Source organism: Rutilus rutilus (genome assembly GCF_951802725.1).
Source record: "Rutilus rutilus genome assembly, chromosome: 12".
NCBI classification, from domain to species: domain Eukaryota; kingdom Metazoa; phylum Chordata; class Actinopteri; order Cypriniformes; family Leuciscidae; genus Rutilus; species Rutilus rutilus.
Genome location: NC_140217.1, coordinates 11,167,267 through 11,179,967, shown reverse-complemented (window position 1 = coordinate 11,179,967; position 12,701 = coordinate 11,167,267). Strand labels below are relative to the sequence as shown.

Here is a 12,701-nt window from a genome sequence, read left to right as displayed (position 1 = left end):
TGTTCGAGTTGCAGAGAGGAAGGACCAAGAGCAGTACAAACTCTTGGTTGCAGAGAGGATGCAGGGCACAGAACGCACGACTGCCACTTTAAAGAAGAAGCTCCCTCTTTTTAAAACAGCCAGACAAAACTCGCTGAAAAATGACTGTGCACTATTTTCCAGACTCTACATTCCCTGTCAGACCATTGATGGGATCCTAGAAAACTTCTTCATTACTCTCACTTCATGGTGGACTACGCTAGGGAAACAAGGCTGATCTGCCTAGATAAGCAGCGTAAGCAGTGCCCCAGAAAGTGCCTCACGAAACAGTGCCTCAGACAGTGAAGTCTAAATATTAGATGGGTCAGCAGTCATCAACATGATGAAACCATCAGCCGAGTGGATGTTGTATGGGACGACTATGAAGTTAACAGCTTAAAATCCAAGAAGCGGGGAAAGTGGACAAGAACAAGAGTGGATGGAAAAAAAACAAATGAGCAAACCAACTGGAAAGGCTTCCTAGAGTGGATAAAAACAAAACAGAGCTCTTTTACTTTCTGGCCAGGAACCTTGTGAAAATGTTGACTACCAAACAAGTTGTTTACACATGCGGACCCAATCATCTCACCCTCAAGAATCAGATCAGATTACCCCTTGCACACATGAAGAGGCAGATACAAGGATTCTACTCCATGCGGCGGATGCTGCAAGAAAAGGATTAAAAAAGATCACCCTGCGCACTGTGGACACTGATGTTGTGGTTCTAGCCATTGCACATGTGTAAGAGCTGGACATTGAGGAGTTGTGGGTGGCATTTGGGACTGGGAAGAAATTCAGATACATACCTGCCCATGAGATTGCCAAGTCTCTGGGTCCTGACAAATCCAAGGCCCTTCCTGTGTTCCATGCCTTCACTGGCTGTGATACAGTCTCTGCATTTGCAACCAGGGGCAAGAAGACAGCATGGGATACCTGGAATGCAGATGACAAAAGAGGCCTTCATGGCTCTTAATAACACTTAATATGGGTTTGGTTCATACAGGGATAAAAAAGTACCCCATGCGTAAAATTAAATACTCTGCTGTATCTTTAATGCTGTGGGCCTAATTTTCTGCCAGAGGTCCTGGACATCTTGTTCAGATGTACATGGATTTGATCAAATACCAACAGAGAAAAAATCAAAACCTGACAGCCTGTGCTAGAAATCTTATAACGGGCCATGTTTGGATCTTCCAACAGGACAGTGATCCAAAAACAAACATCAAAATCAAAACAAAAATGGGTCACTGAGCACAAAACCAAGCATCTGCAATGGCCATCCCAGTCCCTGACCTGAACCCTATAGAAAATGAGTGGGCTGAACTGAAGAGAAGAAGCGCCAACATGGATCTGGGAATCTGAAGGATCTGGAGAGATTCTGTATGGAGGAATGGTCTCTGATCTCTTGTCAGTTGTTCTCTAAACTCATCAGGCATTATAGGAGAAGACTCAGAGCTGTATTCTTGGAAAAAGGAGGTTGCAAAAAGTACTTAATAAAAGGCAGCAAATAATTGTTCCCAATGTGTTTTGGAGAAAAAACATTTATTTCATAATGTGATTTTTCCCCCCACTTTCAATTCTTTTACTTCAATAAAAGGTTATTTTTTTGCATTAAAAAAATCTTTGATCATAATACCAAGGGGGCAAATAATTCTGACCAGCACTGTATATACTGTATATAATAACATATTACAGCAGAGCAAAATATAGGGTACAGGTGCAAAGACCAGCTCAATGCAGTTGTCTAAAAATATGATACCAAGTGCAATATATTACATAATGCAGTACGAGGTGCAAATGTAAAGTATAAACACAGAAAGTGCATTATTGAGATTGAGGTATGTTTATGTAAATGGCCAGTGATCACATCAGTACAAAATGGCATCATGAGGTAGAATGTTAAAAAGGAAAGTGCAAAAGTAAGAGGCATTATAGGAAACATTTGTGACCCTGGACCACAAAACCAGTCACATGGGTCAATTTTTAAACATTGAGATTTATATATCATCTGAAAGCTGAATAAATAAGAGATACAACTATTTGAAAATCTGGAATCTGAGGGTGCAGAAAAATCGAAACATTGAGAAAATCGCAGAGTTGTCCATTTATGTTCACGATTGTGCTGCATTCACTCACAAAAATAAATGTTTTGGTAGGAAATGTACAAAATATCTTCATGGAACATGATCTTTACTTAATATCCTAATGATTTTGGCATAAAAGAAAAATCTATAATTTTGACCGATACAATGTATTGTTGGCTATTGCCACAAATGTACCTGTACTACTTGTGACTGGTTTCGTGATCCAGGGTCACATTTGTAAGTGTGCAGTATGGAAGCATGTTAATGTACAGTGCAAACTTTTCCCTTTTTTTATTTATAAGGAGGTTCAGGTTGGATGTAGTGTTCATCATTTTAATTTAGAGTTCAATAGGTTGACCGTAAACTGTTCCTGAGTCATGCTGGTGCGACAGCGAAAGTTTCTATAACGTCTCCCAGATGGAAGAAGAATAAACAAACAGCCAATGGCTTGGATGAGAGGGGTCTTCAATAATGCTTCTCACCCTTCATAGGCATTGTTTGTGGTATATCTTTGATCGAGGGTAGTTGAGCACCAATGATGTTTTTGGCATTTTTCACCACCCGTTGGAGGGCATTCTGGTCTGAGACAGTGCAGTTGCCATACCACATTGTGATGCAGTTTGTTAGGATGCTTTCAATTATGCATCTGTAGAAGTTCAGCAGAATATGGGGGGACAGGAGAGCTTTCTTTAGCTTCCTAAGGAAGTAAAGGCGCTGTTGCGCCTTTTTGATCAGAGTAGCAGTGTTGATGGTCAAGGAGAAATCCTCAGAGATATAGACACCCAGGAATTTGAAGCTAGTCACACGTTTCACTTCAGTCCCATCAATGTAAATGGGAGTGTGTGTGTAGCCTTTCTTAGTCCGCCGGTAGTCCACAACCAGCTCTTGGTCTTCTGGGTATCGGGTGTAAGATTGTTGTTTGCACACCACACTGTCAGACCACCGTGATGTCGTCTGCAAACTTGATTATGGAGTTTGAGCCATGCTCAGGTAAGCAGTTGTGGGTGAAACTAAAATAATGCATTTTTAAAATAATCAAATATAGATGCAAATATACTATGGATGTTTTTTTGTTTTTGTTTTATGCAAATGAGAATCAAAATCTAACATTATTTTAGAAATTACTCAGTAAAAATTGAAATGCACTGCCGAAGAATATTTACATCTTTAAAGCCACCTTTTACAGCAATGTCAGCTTTAAGGTTTTAGGAAATACATGTATTTAAGTTTTGCTTACTGTTGGTTGACATCAGCCCATTCCTTCAGGCTGGTTTGCACAGTTGTTAAATAGAATTTAATTTTGACTGACATCTGACATCCGACCTGTCTTATGCTATTAAGCCACCCAGTGTTAAATTACAAACAAATTCCTAAACATTGATGTCTTACCATAAAGTTAAAAATGGAATTCTTCTGTACATTTGATCTTTGTTGTTGAACATACAGCACCCTCTGGTGTCCAAAGATAATACTAAGAAGCACACATTGTAAAATTTGCTTCAGAGGTCATACAGCTCAGCATGACATAGTAGATTTATATTTTAACATTACACACTTACAAAGAAATAAATAAATAACGTTCAGTGGGCTAGGGTTCTTGACTCAATTTTAAAGAACCCCTTTTGCCAATAGGAGAAATGTCTTATATGACTGCATACAAATTTCAGGTTTAACAAGGCTTTGTAAAAAAAAAAAAAAAAGAAGTGTTTATGAGCATACAATTTGAATAAAATACTCATTCTCAGTTCTGAAAATGCTAAAAGGACAGACTTGGCAAACACATTGGCCTATAAAATGATGCAAAATATTATGAGTGAGCTGAAAAAGGGGCAGCAGGTGGGATTTCAGGAAGAGCACCAAATTACATATAGTAGAACCAAAAGACCATGAGCCTGTTGACCATGAAAAGATAAATTCATTAATTGTAACGTGCATACTGCATACTGTTGAAATTTGCCATGTCACACCGCGTTATCGGCCAGGTAGAACAATTCTCCCAAATACTATCGATATGTTCACAAAAAACCTGCCTGCTCCTTCTCAGTGTACCCAAACACACAAATCAACTAGAGGAAATTACTAGCAGTATTTGCACCATTTGCAACAGCAGCTACGCTAATTATTTTCTATCTCTGTTTTATCTTGGGATGCCCATCCTGAAGTAACTAGAGAGTATGTCAGCTCCAGTTTGGATCCATCCTATTATGAAGACTTCATATGCCCAACACCTGTGAAGAGACGGCGCCAACTCCAGCGATGACTTCAGATGACAAACTCTGAATCTATATGTACCAATGTTACATTTTTCTAAATGTCATAACCATTTGTTAACAAACAAGTATTTATTAATTCAATGAGCTCATTGTTTCTGCATTAAATTATTACATTGTTTAAATGAATACATTTTTAGCTAACTGTGATTTTTGTATATACATTTCTGAAATACATAACTCAGACAGTTACCTCTGATAACAGATCTCTCTAAATTGTAATATGGACTCATGCACCTTCTGTAAAGCTGCTTTGAAATGATGTGTATTGTAAAAAAGCGCTAATTGAATTAAATTAATTCAGTATTACAATATGTTCTCAATTTCTGAGAATTTTATTTTCAAAGGAGAATAGAGCATCTTTTAAAAAGGTTTTAAAAAAATAAATAGCTTTAACTGAAAAGTACTTCATGTGCAAAATCTTGGCGCAGAATCAGTCAATGAGATCCAGTCAGTTTCCACACAAAAGATCTGCATATGTAGTGAGTAACTGTGAAAAGACAGATGACCATGTCCATTCTCAGAGCAAAGAATCAGGTGGAGTCGTCGTGTCGATGTCTCAGCTCTGGGCCAGCTCTAGTTTGTTTTCTGACGTTTTTGGGGCTTCAATTACTTCTTCACACATGAACTGCTCCTACAACAAAAATATAAGCTTTTATATGAAATGTTATTCAAAAATCACATTAAAATCACGCTAAATTAAAAAAAATTATGGAATATTGCAGTATTTATTATAAATTATTTATTCGTGCATACATCATTATTGTTATATTAATCTTAATAACTTTTTTTTTTTACTGGCATGAGGGCGGGGAAACCTGTCACTCTCACACGAGATCACAGCAACAGAAAACCACAACCATCCAATTAATTCCCAATGGACAAAATCAAGTCCCGCTCTATACTTTTTCTTGTTTGAAAAGCATTACTCAGATATACGTCACAATAGGGGAGAAAAGACTAAGACTGCATCCGAAAACTTAGGCAGCTGACTTGTTTCCTCACAGCCTTATCAAGCAATGACTTAGCACGTCGAAAACGTACATTTACACACAAACTGACCAGAAACCGCAAATTTTGGACGCCATCTTTATTTTTTAGCTCAACTGTCACAGAATGGAAAGCACAGGACAGTGGGATATCAAAGGCAGTGAAGGATACATCCATTGGCCAATTCACGCTGCACAGACAAGCGCCAACAAACACCAACAAACCAGCTGGCCGTTGGATTTAGAATTTTATGAAGAGTAACTGTCATGTTCACACTGCCCCAACAGACACAGACAAACGCTAATTGAATTATGCAGTCGGGTGAACACAAACCCCGACAGGGTAACACACTGATCCGACAAAACCCAACAAACGTGTTTGTTGCCGTCTGTCTGTGCTATGTGAACTGGCCTTATGTCAACTTCAAAAATCGATCAGATGAAGGTATCTCAGGAGACAGGTAGTGAAGCTAACATTGGATTTGGACGTGTCTTAATGCCGTCCTACCTTAGAATACATCCTTTGAAGGCAGCATTTTTATGCTTTCGTACGCAGCCTAGACTATTGCAACTTTCCCTTCATGATGACTTTAAAACAGTTGAGGTCAAATGTTATCAGATGGCATTAAAGGGACACTCCACCCATTTGCATTAAGCTTTGCATTGTTAGAAACCCAGTCATACTATTGAATGGTCGTGCAACACTCTCTCATTTTCCCCTGAGACGGGAGAAATCCGTTATTTACCTCTTACACTTCCTCCTACAATGACGCAAAAATCGTTATTTTGCGTCATTGTAGGAGGAAGTGTAAGAGGGGGGGATTTCTGTTTAGACTACAGACACTCGTTCCTCATCTTTCCCAGGGGGCGGGAACCACTCACGCTAGACCTATTACAGATCAGTGGGTGGGACTTTACTCTCTGAAACTGAAAGCAATATCCTCCATCTTGTGTGAAGCTAAGCTAACAGGCGCTGTGGAGACAGATGTAAAGTTATGACAATAGCGGAGGAGAGTACTCAGTATGATATAGAAGAAGAGGATGTCAGGTGTTTGTGGCTACCTTTACAAGCCGCATTATAGCGAAGAGCAGCCGAGGCAGAAGACCTGCCTGCCGCGGACGAGGAGCCCGGACTGGCTCGAGTTAGGGCGGACTGGTGGCGCCGGTGATCTCACTATGTAACTACGAACCGCTACGAACACAGAGATAGAGTCCGTCTGCGGCAAAGAATTTCAACGATGACAATTTCTCCTGGACGAAATCTCTGAATCAGACGAGGACACGGACGTTGTGTTGTGAACTATCCTAGTTTCGCACCGCATATGTTCTGACTGAACATCCAGGTACCATGCAATAATTCACCTTTTCGAAAGAAATACAAACGAGGAGTAATGCACTAATGAGTTCGCCAACTAACTAGACATTTTGTGTGAAATGAATTTCAAGCTCTGGTGGTAGCTAGCTAGCCTTGTAGACAGAAGAGTGATTTCGCTTTCTGGATAAGTGGGAGTGGCTTGCGGAGCTGTGCAATGTGGTGCATTGTGGGAGTTGTTGTCTTTCATACAAATGCGTCCTGAAGGTATTTTTTGTCTTTCCTCGGTCACGAAGGCACCAAATTCAAAATTTATTTTACATTTCGACTACATATATGACCCACTTTAAATAAAAAACAATGTTCAAATGGGTGGAATGACCCTTTAAGTGGTTGCTTAAATTTGAAACTCAAAATAGTTGTTGAACAGATACTATATGAAAGCCTTTTTTTAAAGTCGGCATGAAATGGAAGTTGTGAAAAAAAAAATGTAGAACAGGACTTGATTTTGTACATTTGGAATTGATTGATCGTTGAATCGTGCCCTTGTCCCATTAAAAGGATAGTTCACCCTCATGTTGTTCCAAAACCGTAAGACTTTCGTTCATTTTCGGAACACAAACGAAGATCTTTTTAATGAAATCTGAGACTTTTCTGTCCCTCCGTTGACAGTTCCTCAACTACCACTTTGACACTTCAGAAAGTTCATAAAGAGATCACAAAACTATTCCATATGAATTGAGCGGTTTATTCCAAATTTTCTGAAGAGACACGATCGCTTTATATGATGAACATACTGAATTTAGGCTTTTATTCACATATAAACATTCATCAACTCACACATCAGTTATGATAAACAGAAGCTCAAGCATGTTCGCTTGCCATGCGAGAATTAATGAGGTTCATTCTCATGTGTTACGCAGCATGTTTGAGCTTCCGCAAGAACCAATGAGGTTTGTTCGCATGTCAAGCAGGTTCGGTTGAGCTTCTTTTCATGTTCGCTGATTAATCTTTAAACGTGAATAAAAGCCTAAATTCATTCTGTTCATCATATAAAGTGATCGAGTCTCTTCAGAAAATTTTGGAATAAACCAATCAACTCGTGGATTAGTTTTATGATCTCTTTATGAACTTTTTGAAGCGTCAAAGTGGTAGTTGCGTAGCTGTCTAGGGAGGGAAAGAAAGCTCTCAGATTTAATCTGAAAGATCTTCAATTGTGTTCCAAAGATTAACCAAAATATTTCGGGTTTGGAACAACATGAGGATGAGTACGAATTTTCATTTTGGGTGAACTTTTTTTTCATTTTCTGTTATATATACATTGCAATATCGTACCTTAACTGTAATATGCAATTACTTTCCACTGCACTCACTCGGATAGCTTCTGTCCAAACTTTATTTGCACTACTTTAAATCCATTGTTATACTGCTCATTAGCCTAACTTATACATATATCTATTTGTAAAATTCTGTTTATAGTAATATCCATCTGTATATTATGCTCACATTCTGTTTATAGTAACAGCCATCTGTATATATATTCATAGTACATATCTATCTGTAAAATTATGTTTATAGTAACAGCCATCTGTATATTATATTCAGTACATATCTATCTGTAAACATTCTGTTTATAGTAATAGCCATCTGTATATTATTATATTCAGTACATATCTAGCTGTAAATTCTGTTCACAGTAATAGTTATCTGTATATTATATTCATAGGACAATCTATCTGTAAATTTTTGTTTATAATAGTATTCAACTCTATATTTATTCAGTACATATCCATGTTCTGCACTTAAGAACCACTGTATATCCTGCACTTGCTGCTATTGCACTTCTGGTTAGACCTAAACTGCATTTCGTTGCCTTGTACCTGTACTTGTGTAATGACAATAAAGTTGAATCTAATCTAATCTAATCTATCCTTTTAAAAACGTCAACAAACTATCTATCTACTTATTTATTATTTATAGTGCAGAACAACAAATCAATGACCAAGCCAAGTTGGTTATACACAAATATCAGAACATACTAAACAGCTTACCTTATCATAGATTACTTTTACTATTAATGAGCAGCTCGGACAGGTGGCCACTTCTTCACCATTCTCAAGATCCTCCTGAAAAACATAAGTTTCATCTTAACAAAACAGTAGGTATTTTTCAGTTCACCTATATATATTTGCCCCTAGTTAAACTCTCACACTCTTGAGTTTCGGTTAATCGTTAATGGTCTTTTGGTTAATGTCTCGTAGTTCTTCAAGTTGAATCTATAAGCCAATAGCCTACTTTATCCGCTAACATAACAGGAAGGAACACCGATTACAGATTCAAATACATTTCTTCATATAAATAATATAGACATGGACACACATATATCAGTGTGAAAAAATATTAATCTGGAAATGATTAGTCAAGTAATGACTGTAACGTTATAGATTCAACAACTTGCCTTCGTTATCGCAAATCTGTCACCACATGGACAAGGAAAATAATATGTTTCTGTTTCTTCATCATACTCAAAATCTTCTATCTCAACCTCGTCGTGAAACACCGTCATTTTATATAAATTACTAGTTAAAAGCCCTCGCCAGTCGCCGGTGCTGATTCAACATGCAGCATCTGTGACATAAGTGGCGCACAAATTTGACGTGGCCAGCAGCGAATTACAAAAACAGCTGTTCACGATTTAGCCACCAGGAGGAGACACATTTCTATCCAGCCGATGCTGCACAAGTCTTAGTACAGTAAATAGTTTTCTGTAAACATTACAGCTGACTACGACTGGGGTTTTTAGTATGCAGTCGGAATCCCACTGTGGGATATCTACCCTGCAATCGATGTTATCCAGTCATGTGTGCATGCAGACCTATCTAACTTTACCAGCGCAAATTCGCTTCCATTCAAGTCACTGAGTTAGAGATTATGTTGGAATAGCAGCTACCACACTTAGTATTTCTAGTAGGCCTATGTAGAGTAGCCTACTGCACAATACGCAATAATGCACATTCAATCTGAATTTGTTACAAATGAACTTAATAATATCAGACACATGTTCAGACAGTCATTATGTTATTCATTCTCAGTCTTATTAAATATGTTTCAGAATTACAGTAATGTATAAAGCTCCAAGCACCCTCCTTCCCTGGTGTTCCTGTTTTAAATCTCTTCATGTAGATGTATACTCATGAAATTACAGAAATTAAGTAACATTCATTAAAGTCACTGAGTTAGATTATGTTGAAATAGCAGCTACCACACTATTTTTACAGTGTAGGCTATGTAGAGTAGCCTATAGCCTACTGCGCAATAATACTTGCACATTAAATCTGCATTTGAAGTGTTACAAATGAAATTTAAGTAATATCAGACACAGTCTAACACCTTTTTGTGTATTAGTAACATTATTTATTATCTTAAAATGTAATCATTATACTGCATTGCACATAAGAGGTAGGCTACTAAAGCTAGTATTTATCTGAATATATCCTTTCACACTTGAATCACATGTACACAACACATGACTCAAGGACCTAGACAGCATTTTTGGCATCAAACACTTACATACTTGGCAACAGGTTTTCACTTCTCCCACGTTCTTTTTAAAAAAATCATCCCAAATTCTGAAGAATTTAGTATTGAATTCGATTTTGTGATTTTCAAGTTGAAAAGAGAACCATGACACGAGTTAAGGCTCAGAGACAAGCATTCATTCTTGCAATGCAAATGGGATTAATTGGTCAAATAGATTTGGCCTATTTGAGGAGAGAAGAGAGGAGGACAAGATTTTCCCAAGAACTAGGGTTTCATGAGACCACAGGCAAAAATTACAGTGACATGAAAAGCTATTTCGCTATTATCAAGCAAAAGGTTATATTGCATTAAGGGAACCTTAATAATGACACAATGCAGCATTTTTTGTTTTATTTTCTTCTTTCAGTAAAAATGTGCAAATCATTAACAGTGGCTCACATCACCCCTGCATGTGAACAAGTAAATGTCCCCTTAAACCAGTTGGACAGCAGCAATAAAAGCAACTAAACACTACCTGTCATTTAAAATGTGCTTTGCTGTCTCTGAAGTAATTTTTGTCCATTATTCTTTGCCGAACTACCGAATAGATTGTGATGAATCTGAACTGCTCTTTCGGAATCTTGGTATCCAGGCCTATATAGGCCACTCCAAAAAAATAAAAAAATATTTTTTGTTACTTTTAAGCCATTCAGCTGTGGAATTGCTTCTGTGTTTTGGATCACTGTTCTGCTGCATCACCCAAATACAGCTCCTGTACTGATGAAAGGACATTCTCTTTCAAATGTGTCTGGTATATTATCAGAACTCATGCTTCCATTAATAATAACAAGTCGCCATGTTCCAAAAGTAAAGCAAACATCCCCAAAATCACTGTGCTTCATTGTACTACACTGTAAGACCTTTGTTGTAAATACATATTTTATGATTTTATTCTCTTATATTGTTGATTGTCTATTGCTTGTTTGTTTGCTTTTATTTCTCTATCTTGTTCCCTATTTATGGTTCTTTTATTCATTGTACGGCACTTTGGTCAACCTCGGTTGTGTTTAAATGTGCTCTACAAACATTATTTGGTTGATTGATTTATTTTTTATTCACAGCATTATAAGTTGTTCCAGTTTACTTCATTTTACTATATAACTTATACAGAACACTGGATCATCTATTCTGAGGCAACAAGAAGAGACACAGATCCTCGAAAGACTGCAAGTGCTTAATAAGTCACAGAGCTTGCATGTGTGCACAGAACACAAACACAGAGGAGTGTTGTTTAAGGTGGAAAGAGTGAGAAGACGCTCAGGTGGCGTAATTGTATAATGGGTGTCAGCAGGGATTTGTTTGGGTATTAAGACATGAGTGAACTTCGGAAACTAGATGCATTTAAATGCTTTAACTACAAAAGCAATCCTTGAGTAACTTGAATGGATATATTTTTAAATTAGAAACACAAGATGTCTTTGTACATCAACTTAGCAAAAGATCTAGCAAGTCATGGGCACAGATGCTAAAGTAGAGGATCATTTGGGGTCTCTTAAATTTGAATTCTGAATTTGTTTGAGCAAAATTGGTTAATGCTTCGGCTAATACCCTTAACACAACAACAAATTAGTTTCAGTTCAAATTAAAGTTTTCCGGTATTGACCTTTCAGTCAACAAGCCTTCTTGATATTTTTTTTTCTTCCACGTGGCTCATGTTATTTTGACCTTTTTATCTTAAAGAAGTCACCTAAACTAAGTTTCCAGTCATGTGCCCTTGTTAATAATTAAGCCACAGTCTTAAGTTAGCACAATCGTTTCCAAGTAATCCATGATGTCAGTATGGAAGTCCATCACCAAATAATTCAATAATGTAATTTTATTAGTAAGTTAACATCTTTGTGGTAAACATCCATATGGTATTTTAAGGGATAGAACGTGTGCTTCCTAATTACATCACGGGTAAGAAGATCTCAGGTCAGTGAATATCAAGCACATGCAACTTAGATGGAAATTCACATTTATTCACAAATGTCTTCTTATGAGAGTGTTTTGAAACATTTTGATGCCAAGGACCTAAAAACATCATGATCCTTGTGAGGGACCCCCTTTCTAAAATATACAGTAGGTAGCTAGATATGTTCATAAAGACCCGTTTAAACTATGAGAGAAAAACAGCACTGTTCTAAAATTAAATAATTGGCTTTTGTATTGTCATTATACTTAAGCCAAAAGCAAATTAATAACATTATATTTTATATCTCATTATGTTATTCATTCTCAGTCTTATTAAATATGTTTCAGAATTACAGTAATGTATAAAGCTCCAAGCACCCTCCTTCCCCGGGGTTCCTGTTTTAAAACTCTTCATGTAGATTTATACTCTATGACAATGAAATTACATAAAATAAGTTATGAGTTAGAGATTATGTTGAAATAGCAGCTACCACATTATTTTTACAGTCCTGCGCAATAATACTTGCACATTCAATCTGCATTTGAAGTGTTACAA

General features: G+C 37.2%; 1 protein-coding gene across 1 annotated transcript; it reads right to left on the bottom strand.

The window, feature by feature from the left end:
• Positions 1 to 3,185: 3,185 nt before the first annotated feature.
• Positions 3,186 to 9,365, bottom strand: dph3 (diphthamide biosynthesis 3). Its single transcript, XM_084426963.1, has 3 exons — positions 9,132 to 9,365; positions 8,725 to 8,799; positions 3,186 to 5,006 (listed from the first exon to the last, which is right to left on the bottom strand). Exons 1-3 carry the CDS (start codon positions 9,237 to 9,239, stop codon positions 4,932 to 4,934), a joined length of 258 nt encoding a protein of 85 aa, XP_084283089.1. The 5' UTR covers positions 9,240 to 9,365; the 3' UTR covers positions 3,186 to 4,931.
• Positions 9,366 to 12,701: the final 3,336 nt, after the last annotated feature.

Excerpts from the sequence above, each read along its gene's own strand:
- dph3 (XM_084426963.1), bottom strand. The coding sequence starts at position 9,239 with ATGACGGTGTTTCACGACGAGGTTGAGATAGAAGATTTTGAGTATGAT. Across the intron at positions 8,800-9,131 it reads ACAGATTTGCGATAACGAAG|GAGGATCTTGAGAATGGTGA; the intron begins GCAAGTTGTTGA and ends TATGTTTTTCAG. Across the intron at positions 5,007-8,724 it reads TAAAAGTAATCTATGATAAG|GAGCAGTTCATGTGTGAAGA; the intron begins GTAAGCTGTTTA and ends TTTTTGTTGTAG.